General features: G+C 30.2%; 2 protein-coding genes across 2 annotated transcripts; one reads left to right on the forward strand and one right to left on the reverse strand.

Annotated features, from left to right (window-relative positions):
* Window positions 1-36: 36 nt before the first annotated feature.
* On the reverse strand, window positions 37-13,388 carry LOC110735625. The gene is made up of 7 exons (XM_021915812.1): window positions 13,017-13,388; window positions 2,763-2,837; window positions 1,367-2,178; window positions 1,060-1,229; window positions 477-662; window positions 268-327; window positions 37-170 (listed from the first exon to the last, which is right to left on the reverse strand). The coding sequence occupies exons 2-7, from the start codon at window positions 2,831-2,833 to the stop codon at window positions 159-161; spliced, it is 1,311 nt and encodes a 436-aa protein (XP_021771504.1). The 5' UTR covers window positions 2,834-2,837; window positions 13,017-13,388; the 3' UTR covers window positions 37-158.
* Window positions 10,311-11,970, forward strand: LOC110735568 (chromo domain-containing protein cec-1-like). The gene is made up of 4 exons (XM_021915759.1): window positions 10,311-10,530; window positions 11,106-11,171; window positions 11,247-11,342; window positions 11,675-11,970. The coding sequence occupies exons 1-4, from the start codon at window positions 10,311-10,313 to the stop codon at window positions 11,968-11,970; spliced, it is 678 nt and encodes a 225-aa protein (XP_021771451.1).
* Window positions 13,389-14,438: the final 1,050 nt, after the last annotated feature.

The following is a 14,438-nucleotide window of genomic DNA, read 5'->3' on the forward strand; positions in this document are numbered from 1 at the left end:
ACTAAATAAAAAAAACATAAATAACAACTCAATAGTAAAATATTTGCTCATTTGTCAAATGAGCAATTAATTTTTTGCTGATTTCTCCATTGATGCGCCATAATAGAGTGCCACATTGCATCATTATTCAACTGTTGCTGATACTCCACAACCCAATTTTACCAACCAAACTTCACAGAATAGAATTCAGAACATTGAGTTAGAATGGATGTCATTAAACAACAAATTAAATTAATATTAGATCTACATTAAAAATCATATAAATACCTTCTTTGGATCTACTTCAACATCTTCATTAGTTTGTGGAACAGTTGGAACAGATGTTTCCTGAATGCAAAAAAAAAAAAAAAAAAAAAAAAAAAAAAAAAAGGTCAGAATAAGTTGGGATCGTTTGCAATGAAATCTAACAAGATTTGGTCCAATTCAATTTAATTCTAAAAGGCAGAAAATCTAAGTATTGATTGAGAGTGAAATACCATTTTTGGTTGTTTGCTGCCAGAAGGACCAACAACCTTCAGATTTTTATCGAAAATTCCAAGCCTCCCCTTAAAAATTTCCAATTTCTCACGGCTAGACAACATATTCGTTGACCAACCTTTGAGAACAGGAGTTTCTCGTTTCGCTCTAACTTCCTCAATGATAAAATAATCAACATATAAAAGCTACAAACAAGTAAGATAGAAAAGATTAGTACATTAAAATTAAACAAATAAATAACAGTTAATGCATAAAAAATAAAAAATAAAAAACTTAGAAAATACCAGACCTAGCCCTTACCACCACCTACCCACACATTTCAATTCTGATTTCATATTCTATTATAGGTTGTGAGTGCATGTATGTATGTGCATCTGTCTGTGTGTGTGTGTATCTGTGTGTGTGTGTCAGTGTCAGTGTGTGTGGTGCATTGCATATATGTGTGTCTGTGTGCGTGTGTATGTGTATTTATGTGTATGTGTGTGTGTAAGTGTGTGTGTGTGTTCTTGTTTAAGGGAGGAAGGGGGTTGCAGGTGATCCTGCTATTTTTCAAACAATAAAATGCAACACATAAAAACATACCATAAGAAATAATAAAGATCCTGGAAAGTAGCGAGTAGGAAGCTCATCCCATTTGATCTTCGCCTTCACAAGAGAATCAAGGATAAACTTCGACCAATTTAAATCCTTGATTTTAGCAACATTACTCAAATATCTAAGAACGTCATGATAAACATTCTTGTTTTGTCCTCCTAACATAAAATAACAAAATTAAAAAAACATGATCAAACAAAAACTAAAATGAGCAAAATGAAACTAAAATGAGCAAAATGAAATTAAAATGAACAAAATGAAATTAAAATAAGAAATATGAAAATGAAAAAACTACCTGACATTAAAGTGGAAACACAAAGAACTACGAAATTGTGTTTGAACATTGGCCCAGCTGATTTATGGTTCTTCAAGTACATTGAAAGTTCCCCAATGTTCACAGATAATGAGTTCTTTGGGAACTGTTTTTTCCACTGGTTAATAACTTTATCATCCTTTGAAAAAATATTAGCATCCATCTCCATGCCTCCAGCTGGCAGCCCTAGGACATCATGTACATGTTGTTCCGTAATTTTGAAAGGATCGGAATCAAGAATATTTAACGTACAACTATGAGCATCAAAGTGCTTGACTAACCAAAAACCCAATTGCAAAGGCAGTTGGGACACTTTCAAAAACTCCAAAGACCCAAATCCTATAGCTCTAATGGCAGTCAACTGATCTTCAGAAAACTCCTTAAAAACATTAACAACAGATGAAGGTGACATCCTATTACGCAACATCCCATAAACAACAGATTTTGATTTCTGCACTTCATCAACAACATCTTCACTGTCTGGATCCTCAAACTTCACATTATGCTTTTCTTTCACTCTTTTTTCAACCTTTTTTCCTTTACCCTTTGTAGCAACTACTTTGATTTTCTTTTTCTTCTTTTCACTAATCTTCTCCTCTGCCACTAGAGCCCCTGTTGAACCTGCCTCGGCAACAGCCCCTGATGAACCAACCTCGGCAGCAGCCCCTGATGAAGCTGCTTCGGCAGCAACCCCTGGTGAACCACCCTCAGCAGCAGCCCCTGATGAACCGGCATCGACAGTAGCCGCCCCTGATGAACTCGCATTCGCACCAGACTCCTGTTCAATAGAATTCCTGCTGATACAATATCATAAAAAAAAGTCAAATATCACATAGATTTAACGAATAAGGAAAAACATAGATGCTCATTTGTCAAATGAACAAATAGTTAGTTGCTCATTTGTGAAATGAGCAAACATTAGTTTGCTCATTTGTCAAATGAGCAAATAATTTGTTACTTATTTCTAAAATAAGCAAAACAGATAGTTGCTCATTTGTCAAATGAGCAAATACTTAGTTGCTAATTTAACAAATGAGCAAATAGTTAGTTGCTCATTTGTCAAATAAGCAAATATTTAGTTGCTAATTTTACACAAATGAGCAAAAACATAGATGTTCATTTGTGAAATGAGCAAACACATAGATGTTCATTTATGAAATGAGCAAATAGTGAGTTGCTCATTTGTGAAATGAGCAATCAGTTTTTTGCTCATTTGGGAAATGAGCAAACAGTTTTTTGCTCATTTAGAAAAACACTAGAAAATAAGCAAATAGTTATTTGCTCATATGTCAAATTAGCAAGCATTTCTATAATAATTCATTAAATCAACAAGCATTTAATAAGAAAACATAAAATAAGGAAATAACAAAACACGTACATTATCCTTTCCAAATGTACATCTGTATAATCTTTAGCATTGTTAATATCAGTAGCAACTGAAGAATCCATAGCACTGTTACAAAAAAACCAAAAAAAAATGTAAGGTAACTTAATCTACAATGTTGCATCTATAAACAGAAGCCAGCAACTGATAAACAGAAGATGGACAAGAGCCCAAGTCAGATGGTTGTTTCAACTTAGGAATGCAAGCTAGTTTCTGTTTGTTTCCTTATTGGTTTTCTGTTTTTTCTGGTTGTATTTTGTCTGTGGTGTTTTTTTCTGTTTTGATGCAGAGGCTTATGCCATGGTCACTAGTGACTCAAACACACAGTGACTCAAACACACTGTTCAGCTGAACAAAGGATATAAGGCCATATGACTGAGTCATTGCCGATTTGCTCCTTTAAGCTATTCCATGGTACCACATACTTCAAAAAGAAAAACCTAACTCACTGAAAACTGAGGTTAACTGAGAAACCAAAGAAAACGACAAGACTTTTAAAAGACCTATAAATGAACCATGCGCTAATCAAACAAGTGCTTGGCTTCATCACATATAAGATATTCTCAAAGTTTTACCAGTATAACAGCTGAAAATAAACAAACAACCTCTGAAAATTCCTCAAATTTCAAGACCATGCTTCAGGAAGCACTAATGACTAACTAAGCACCAAAAAACACAAAAGAAGAGAACGCAAACTTATCAGGTGGTCAATTCCCATATCTTATTTATAAGAAACCCATATCTTATTTATTTTTTTTTTTTTAAATGATTGCAGAGCCATTTAAACAAAACACAATACAAGAAAATAGGATTGATCCATCATAGAGGGGAATTTGGCAGTAAGGTGACATGAAACAATGCCAACCATTCTAAACAGCTTGCGAAGATGCTTCACCATTTGACCTTGTTTGAAATGTTTAATACAAAGATGGATAATTAAAATTATAAACTCTGAGGTGTATAATTATATTTAGTTTAATGTAAACTAAATTTACACACATGTTGCTAGAATGTCATTCCAAACTTTGTTTTCTATTTCCATACTAACAACTCGTATATATCCATCTATAAACTCTAATCAATTTAGATTTATGATAAGGCATGCTTAGGAAGTGCTCTCTATGATCTTTAAGACCTTCTTTTGTACTTCAAGTGTAGCAGTAGTTAAGGACCCTAACTAAAGCATTAAGCATACATAGTCCTTCCATTGACAAAAACTGTTATATACAACATCCACTGTTGCTAGAGTAGATTTTAATAGCCTATAGCCCCATAAATCCAAGCCCCGACATTATAAAAAACAAAGCACATTTAACATACATACAAGCTTCGATACGAAAGCAATTATAACATACTCTAAGCACCTGTATACAACAACAAGGTTTCCTAACAACAAAGCAAAAATTAAGAGTAGACAAATCCAACACATACAAGCTCTTAATAACAGAGTAACAACCAAAGAACCATGACATAGAAACGAGGAAGCTAAGAAATTGAGATATCATAATTATAATCTTTCGATTTACTTTAAAACATAATTGATTTACTTTTACTTAGTTTTTATCGACATTTGAAATGGATAAAATAATAGGTTTTATTGGGGCATTTTGTTAAACAACTAGTGTACATTTAGAACTCTAATTAGGGCTTTGCCTGCTTTTGGAACTTTTGAATTTAGCTTTCAATATATATTCATATTCAAATTTTATTTGTCTAGTTTTGTTGCGACTCTTGTGAGTATAATTGCTCCCAGTTTGAAGTCGATTACTAGCCTCACTGATAAGAGATGTGCAAAAGGACAATCTGTATTCTTAGCAATGTAATGTTAGAAGGAAGCTTATATTTTACACTTCAAATGAATCAGAGTAATTTTAGGCACATTCCACTCACCTTTTAACCTGGAAAGCCATGCAAGCTCCATTGTCACCATCTCATCAATCGATGAGTCAATACACAACATCTACATACGTGAGAAGAGGTCTCTGCGGTCTACATAGATTTCTATAGTATGATATAGGACTATTCTCCGGAATAACGAAAAATAAACCAACTTTCAGAAAGCCTTAAGTTAAAAAATATTTTTGTTGAAGATAAGACCTAGAGCTGGACTGGCTTTAAGGTGCCTTAAAACATGGGTGTAGTAAGTGCCAAAAAAGGCTCTGTAGTGCAGTAAAGTATCTGTTTAGGCCAGTAAACTATTGCATCAGAAAATTACTATCTGCTCTGCATGTAGTAATATTACTACAGCTTCTAGGGGCTTAAACTAATACGCAATGGAGCCACCAAGTCTTTTATTTCAACCAAATGATTTCCAGTGACTAGGATGTCATCAACATAAATAGCTACCAATCTACAATGATGGCATGATTTCCTATTGCTTGTAGAATAAAGAATAACCATTCTCGAGTACTGATAAAGACATATTAGACGACTATCTAGCACACAGAAGAAACTGATATCCTTTCAAGTGGTTTATATCTTGAGAATGATACATCTTTGTGAACTACACACGAAAACTTCAAATCAGCAACAACCAAAAGCTACTCACTACCCTTTATCTCAATACATTCTTCTTCTGTCCATTCTCTCAATACATTATTTAGCTTAAAAAAACTTGAGAAGAATACATTTCAATTGCTTTGCATGATAAATTCTTTCTTCTGCCCCATCTGTTCTCTGCTCTAATACTGTTAGTGTTAGCTACCAAAGCCTAATCAACTTAATTAGACATGAACACGGGATAATTAATTAGCCTATCTATATTTGAGACAACATGCCAGGAGGCAAACTGTCCACATATACACTATTATACAAGCACCAAAGCATAACATTTTAAGTTGATTGATTCAACATCATATCCTCAATTGTCATGAGATATTTATATATCAAGGATCAGAACACACTGAGTTATTTGCTTGCCTATTCCGAATAAAAATAGCTAAGATTGAGCATAATAAAAAAAATAAGGTTATGAGTATCACAAATTCTGAATTAAAAATTTCTTTCATAATTAGTCAGGAAGCACTAATGACTAACTAAGCACCAAAAAACACAAAAGAAGAGAACGCAAAATTATCAAGTGGTCACTTCCATAATAGTAGAAACAATATCACCATCAGCGGCCTTGAGCACCTTGACTGCCTTGCCCCTTGGGACCCCAGCCTTGAGTAAATATACACTCAGACACACAGTTCAACAGAGTCATGGTCACTAGTGACTCAAACACACAGTTCAACAGAGTTAATATACACTCAGACTGGTCAAGCTGCTAAAACAATGTATGTACATAGAACCACAACATAATCGCAACAACATAGCAACAAAAACGCAACATATTCACAACTAATCGAGCAAAAATCGCAACAAAACCACAACATAATTTCTCAAATACACAACCAAAGCAAGAAGACTTGTAAAAATCTAAATTCAGACAAATTAAAACTAAAAATAACTTGATAATTACTCAAAAAAAACTAAAATCAACAAAAAAACAAACTAAAAGATAATCGACACAAAGTAACCTAAAATTAATGACCTAAAATTAGAACAAATTAAATGAAAAGGAAAACGAAAATCAAGCAAAAATCACAACAAAATCAAGCAAAAATCGCAACAAAACCACAACATAATTTCTCAAATACGCAACCAAAACAAGAACACTTAGAAAAACCAAAATTCAGGCAAAATAAAACTAAAATTAACTGGATAATCACACAAGAAAACGAAAATAAAACTAAAACATAATCGACACATTGAAAATAAAACAATGAAACACAATAAAAAGAACAAATTAAAATTAATAAGCTAAAATCAGAACAAATTAAACGAACATCAAAATGAAAATAAAACAAAGAATGTAACCTAAAATTAATTGAAAAACAGCAGATGTATAAACAATAAACTCACATTAACGAAGAATTGATGAAGATTGAAGAACTTGTGATGAAAATTCAGAGAGAAACACAGTAGAAAACCGGAAAACTTGAAGGAGGAGAGAGAAAATTGAGCGAAAAAGAAGAAGGAGGAGAGAGAAAAAACGCACGAAATAAATTTTAAAATAAATTTGTTTTGTTTTGTTTGTTTTACCGGGTTGTATTATGACCGTTGGATGTAGTTGATCCAACGGTTGTAATATGTCCTCACATAAAATAGGGTTCTCACATAAGGGGAGTGGTCTCATACGATCCTATTTCTATATATATATATATATATATATATATATATATATATATATATATATATATATATGTATATATATATACATATATATATATACATATATTTATATATACATATATATATATATACATATATATACATATATATATATGTATATACAAATAACAAAACATAAAATTTACACACAATAATACGAAGTACAATTAATACAAACAACAATTTATAATCAAACAATTCCAAGAATTAAGATTCGTGAGATTACACATAATAAATAAAACAACCAAATTATTATCAAACAACTCTAAAAGATTGAGATTGTGTGATTACCTTTTAGATCGAAATACCAAATAAATTATATAGGAATAGAGGACCTTAGCTTGTTGAATTTGGGGAATAAAAAGTCAGCATGATTGATCCAAATGATAGGAAACAAATTTACCCAATCAAAGAAATAGGATAACATAAGGTTAGGCAAATAAAAATTGCTTTTAGAAAACTAAGAACTGTGAATTAGATGAAAAATCACATTGCTGCCAACCTTTTGAAGACTCGCATACGGAAAACAGAAGTGGGCAAAGAAATAAAGCTATGGTCTCGTTTGGTTGCATATGGGAAGTAGATTCCCAAAGGCGAATTAGAATTCTAGGAAATGTTATAATCTTGTTTGGTTGACATAAAGGAATTCGTAATTCCCATGAATATACTTCCTATGATTTGTTTGGTAAACACTATGTAATTTTCATATATTATAAGAACCTTTCCTAATTATAGAGGGTAGGAATGTAATTTCATCCCACCTTTCCCAATTTTAAAGGATAAACAAGGGTAAGAATATAATTTCATGCAAAAATAAACAAGGCAAATTTGATTGACCAAGGTATAGTGGGGTAATTAAATTTCTATGTTTTGTAGGAATTTCCATTTCCCAAGTAATTTCCACTTCCCACATAAGTGTTAACCAAACAACAACTCATAAATACATTTCCCATGAATTTGTATTTCCCCCATTATAAATGTGCAACCAAACAAGGCCTATATATATATATATACACACATATATATATGTATATATATATATATATATATATATATATACATATATATATATATACATATATATATATACATATATATATACACACACACACACACTAAAGCAATTTAAAGAATTATTAGGGTTTCAAGATAATTTATATAGAACAAAATAAAATAAAGTCCTATTTAAGCTATATTAAGAGCTATATAAATAAAATACTCGTAATATAATTTTTATTTTTTTTTAAAAAAATATCTTAGTTTAGCGGTTTAGCCATAAAATATATAAGATAAAATAATGAAATATTAGGGTATTACAATCTATCCTACTTAAAACAACTTTCGTCCCCGAAACATAAAATAGAAAGTTTTAGGGTATTACAAGATTTTTGTACATTTTAAATTTTGGATGGTCTATTTGCATTTTTTGTACATTTTGTGCAAGGGAGCACGAATATCATCGTCAATGCTTGAATTAAACCCAAAATATGATGAGATTAGAAGGTCTTAAGTTTTTTCTTACCTGATTTTATTTTTGGTTTAGAAATGTTGAAACCCTCACTATTTTTTTTTTTTTTAATTTTAGAGAAGAAAAGCTAATTCACAACCCAGAGAGTAGAGAATTGTAAGTGTGTTTCAATTTTGTCATACAAAATTAGTAGAATAATTATTTGAAAGCAAAATGTTCATTTTATGCAAACTATGAACAAAGATAACGATGACGATGTACCTCTTATTAATAAACTTAAGAAGAAGCGCAAAAATCCTACTCATATAATAGATCCAGCCCTGTTATGTGATATCAACAAAACAGCCAATTAAGCTATATAATGTTCATTTTAATATTGGAGAATGTTCAATTTAATTTAAGAAAAAATCAAAGAAAATATTGATGTTCATTCTCATAGTTGATGATGTTCTTTTTGATTGGTTTGATGTTCATTCTCATAGTTGATGATGTTCTTTTTGATTTAAAAGCATGCTCAATTAATTTTTGTAACTTGTTGATATGATGCTCATTTACCATAAGAGAATGTTCAATTTAATTTAAGAAAAAAAATCAGAGAAAATATTGATGTTCATTCTAATAGTTAATGATGTTCTTTTTGATTGGTTTGATGTTCATTCTCATAGTTGGTGATGTTCTTTTTGGTTGGGAAATGTTAAGAAAGAACAATGTCAGACTAAACATTTGAGGTTGGGATTTGGTGGTGAAAGCCATAGTTAATCATTAAGAGTAAACTCACCATAATACTTAAAGTTCATTTTAATAGGCAAGTAAAGTGAGAATATAAATACTTAATGTTCATTTTCTTTTAATGAGATGATTGAAATACAGTTGGTTCATTCTTTATTTGAAATATTTTCATTAATAAAAATTCAAAATTTCATTTCTAAAGAGTGATGGGACTTCAAAAAATAGTTGAAAAATAATGATGTGGAAGATAATGATCATCATCATCTTCAAAATGAACTAATGAAAAAAAATAATTTGTTCATTTTCATAATTGAGCATGTTCATTTTCTTTTCAAAGCATGTTCTATTTACTAAATCAAAGAATGAAACAATTAAAAATGTTGTTATAAGATGTTCAAAGTAAAAAAAAAAAAAAAAAAAGAGAAGTTCATTTATATATCTACTCAATCTTTATTCAAACCATGCTTATTAATTTAATATCAAATGATCATTTTTGTAAATAGGGAAGTGAATTTAAAACACAATAACAAGTTGAAGATAAAACTCAAAATATGCAAACCTCCACCAGAAAATATTGTGAGAACATTAAGATATCAAATTGTTCTTTGGTATCCTCTAAATCTTCTATACATTATTATGTTCTAATGTTGTATAATTTTATTTATTAGCAATAAAGAAGATAAGGGGCACATCACAGAAAAAAAATACTTGATAAAGATCAAATGAATGTTAAGGAGATATTGGAAGTCATCAAGATATAAAATCCCCATAAAACATTGAAAAGGTTTGACAAAATTTTTTTTGTTCATTATATGTATAGTGTTTGTTCATTATATTTTAAAATTATACTCATCAATAACATAATACTAAAACAGACATCATGAATGACACGTGTCACGTCTTGGTGCTGTTTTTTTTTAACAAAAGATCTTTTATTTTTTGAATATCTGTATAGTACTAATATAATAATATTATTCCAAATCTTATATATCATCTTTACATAAAATGCATTTTTTCGTGTTCTTAATTTTCCATACACATTTACCTAAAATATTATTACATTTTTTTATATATATATATAGAAAAAGTTAGTCACTGAACAAGATACTATCATTACCGCCTAGACATCAATGAGAGTGCAGTGCAAAGCAGGAAAAATAGATACTAAAAACAAAGCTGAAGAGGCAGTCAAAGTAAAGGAAGCACTTGAAGCACAAAAGAAACCAGATGAAGCAACAATTGCTACATCAACATCATCAACAGGTACAAGGAGAAAGCATATTGCAAGAGAAAAAGTTTTTAGGAAAAATGATTCAGAAGAATTGGACCTAGAGGAAAAATTGAAGAAAAGTAAGGATTCTTACATTCCAAAAGCATTAAAGAGAAATGTAGTGAGAGGAGAAATGAAATAGAAAGTGAACATGTCATAGTAATTTCAGAAAGTGAGTTTTTAGAGGCAACAAAAAATTCAGGTAAAAAGATAAATCATTTTTTTTTCTAAAATGATAAATTTATCTTAAGTGAACACATATCTTCACATGTTGAGTTAATTAAATATATTTGTTTTTTTACAACTATTAGAAGAGAAACACAGCCATCAAATGTAAGAATAGAGAAGCTTTCGACTTTCGTGAAGAAAGGTAATATATACTTTAAAAAGAATAGATTGTTCATTCCTTTAATGATGATCACAAGTATGCATGTTCATTCCTTAAATGGTAATTTTTTTTTTTTTTTTTTTTTTTTTTTTTTTTTTGTGATGTTGATTAACAGGCGAAGTAGTAAAACAAGTAGTTCCAACTGAGTAGCCAATCAAAATAGATGATTCTAAGAAAAGAGGTATGTATAAAATTGATTATTCGTTTTGAATGATGATCAATCTTAATTGTTCAATAAATGATTCAAGAATGTTCAATCTTTAACAGATAAGGAAGCAAAAGACCTAGGAGGTTCTAACATTGCAATTCAAGAGAAAGATCCCAAAAAAACAGGTATTAACCTATAGTTTTTTATTCATTTCTTTAATTATATATTTTTATTTAATCTTAAGTTATTTACTTTTGTAGCCAAGAGAGAGAAAAAATTGGTACAATTTGAGAAGGAAAGTGATGCAAATAAACAAATTGTACCATTAGAACATCCTATTCAAGTGGAAAAACCAGGTATGATCAAAATTCATCATTGTGTTCATTTATATTATTGTATATGATCATTATTTCTCATGTATTATTCATTCATTTTGTAGCATTAAGAGTGAGAGGCAGCGACGAAATCTAATAAGAAAAAGAAAGTTGAAGTTTCAAAAAATGCAGGTATTTATGCTAAATGCTCATCTTTATTACAATATTTGATTATTATGAATGTTCATAATGCAAAGCCAATTGTTCATTTTATTAAAGGTTCATTGTAAATTTCTCATATGTTCATAAATTTTATATATAATCACAAGTATGCATGTTCATTTATTAATTGGTTTTTTGTTCACTTTCTAAAGCTGAAAAGAATGAGAAAAAGAGAAAGGGGAAAGAGATAGTAGATCCAAATGAGGAGAAGAATAAAAAGAGAAAAGGATGGTTAATGATTGTTGAAAAGCAAGAAGAGCAACAAGAAGAAGAGGATGAAGAGTTAGAAAAAACAAGAGCAAGAGGTGCATATGGGAAATTTGCCAAACTTTTCAAAGAGTTATATAAGAATAAAGAAAAAATGAAAGTTATTCAGGAGATTGGATTTGGAGCATTTCTGGAGTTTGATCTGCCACAAACCAGCCAGATTTTCTATGAAATACAGTAATGGCCTGTTTGGAAGCTATCATTTCATTTCAAATGAAAAAATTGTCTCAAATAGCTGTTTGGGAATTACTAGAATTTGCATTTGGATTTGACTTAATATCTAGTCTTTCAATATTAAGGTTCAGTTTACAGGTTTTGAAATCCAGTATCAATTTATGGCATTTCAAATCCTTCAAACCATTTCCTCTATTTCCTTTTTGATTTTTCCCAATTGCAAAACATTTACCAGTTACTTGATCTTGTATCACTTTAATTGTGGCTAACATTATCTCGTACCCACTCTAAACAACCTCCGTTGTCTTCACATCGACAACCTTCGTAACCGTTGCCATCATGTAAACAACCTTCGTAGCCTTCGCCTTCACCTTCGTGAACGACCTCCCCAATCGTTGCAATTTCACACCGTCACCTCCGCTGCAAGTCCTTCAATGGCAGCATCATCATCTTGAAATTTCATAAACCTAATCCCAGCTTTACAAAAGGGGAAATAAAAAGATATGCAGATCTAAGTTAATTTGAGCCATACTTCATCAATTTGGGTTGATAATTTGGGAATTTTGGATGAACATTTGAGGTGGAGAGAGAGCTGAGAGAAGAGGAAATGTAAGAGGAGAGAGAATCACTGGTTTTGGTAAGTGGAGATGGTGTATGGCAAATAAATTTGAAATTCTTATTTCTCCCAAATAGATTATTTGGAATTGAATGTGAGTAATTGAAATTCTAGATTTCAAATTCCATATTTGAAATGAAATGGTTGAACCCAAACACTATCAAAAAACATAGGAAATACAGTAAAAAAAAAATTAAAAAAAAAAATCAACATTTAAATTATACAATAAAAAAAAAATTAAACAATAAGCAATTATTCAATCTATGAAATAATCAATTAACAAAATTAAACATCTTAATCATGCATTAAACAAGGTACTCATGATCATCAATTAAAAACATTATAAACTCCATTGAATCAAAAGGCAAAAAATTATTCAATAAAAAGCACTAAGTTATTCAATCAATAATCAAACAAAATAACTAAAATAAACTTACATTCATGCATTAAGGTAGGAAGAATACCAGATGAAAAATCAGTAACAAGCTCCATTGTTATGCACAACCAAAAGAATCAAAAATCTTGATTTATTTAAAAGAATTGAAACTCGAAAATCGAATTTGAACAATGAGGAAAAAAATATGGTAAAATCGAGAAGAGAGAGAAATTCTAAATTAAATGGAAAGAAATCAAATGCTTTAATTGGAAACAATTAAATGATTTATGTACTCAATTATTGGGAACAAAAATTGCGAAACAAAGTTGAAGTTATAAGCTAGGAAGAACGACGTCGTTTAGAGGAAGAAAGAAAATACAGCTGGCTCTCAATACTGCAAAACGATGTCGTTTTGCGCTGTTCCACCCATAGATAACCGGGCGCTACCCTAGCTAAAGATTTGCGGTTAGTTACGTGCTGGGCTGAAATTTTCAAAGAGTTGGCCCGTGCACGACCAGGCCACGTGTCATTGTGTCGGGCTTGCATAACTATCAATAACATAATTCTAAAACAAACACCGGGAATGACACATGTCACTTCCTGGTGTTTGTTTTTCCCTCCAAAAAATATTTTCTAAAAGTAAATATATTCTAACTTTATTTTCCTTTTATATATTTTTGATTGACAACTTATTTAAAACAATAAAATTATATTTATCTAATTTGTATATTGTAATAGCAATTAAAGATTCTTATTATTAATATTGATATTATTTGCTCAAAATGATTTTTGTCCCCAGATTTATTACAAAAATCAAATGGATTTCATTTATATTTTATAGTACGAAATAAAAAATAAAAAAAACTATATTATAGTGCATCAAATTGACTTTAACACTGAAATCTATAACTATAACTAGATATTATATATATTATATTAAAGGTGAAACCAGGAATGACATGTGTCATCTTCTTTTAAAAAAAATTCCCGCCAAAATAATAGTATTTCCCCACATATAACTTTGTGACGTAATCCATTAATACACATAATAGTCATGCATGTAATACTCTCACTATTTTCTGTAGTATGATATAATTTTATTTTTATTTTTGTAATTATGAATTTTTCATCTTATTTTGCAATTAGATAATTTTTATAATTATATATAGTGTCAAACTAATAATAAATAAATAGTACGTGAAAATTACCGTGCATGGCACGAGATATAATCTAGTTAATAGTTACACCATAGTGTAGGTATTACCCCTTCCCACGTGTATTATATAGCTTGAACAATAAAAATCCGTTACATTTTCCCTCAACTTTTATGAATCAGTTTCCCTCGTAGTTTTATCAACATTAAAAATTTCTCTCTTCATAATTTTATCATTTTCTCTTTCCATTTTCTTTCTCCAAAACTACCAAAATCTTCACATTTGTCTAGAAAAAAAAGAAATCAAAATTCTCTTAGATTTTTACTAAA

This window comes from Chenopodium quinoa, unplaced genomic scaffold, assembly GCF_001683475.1.
Source record: "Chenopodium quinoa cultivar QQ74 unplaced genomic scaffold, ASM168347v1, whole genome shotgun sequence".
NCBI lineage: Eukaryota > Viridiplantae > Streptophyta > Magnoliopsida > Caryophyllales > Amaranthaceae > Chenopodium > Chenopodium quinoa.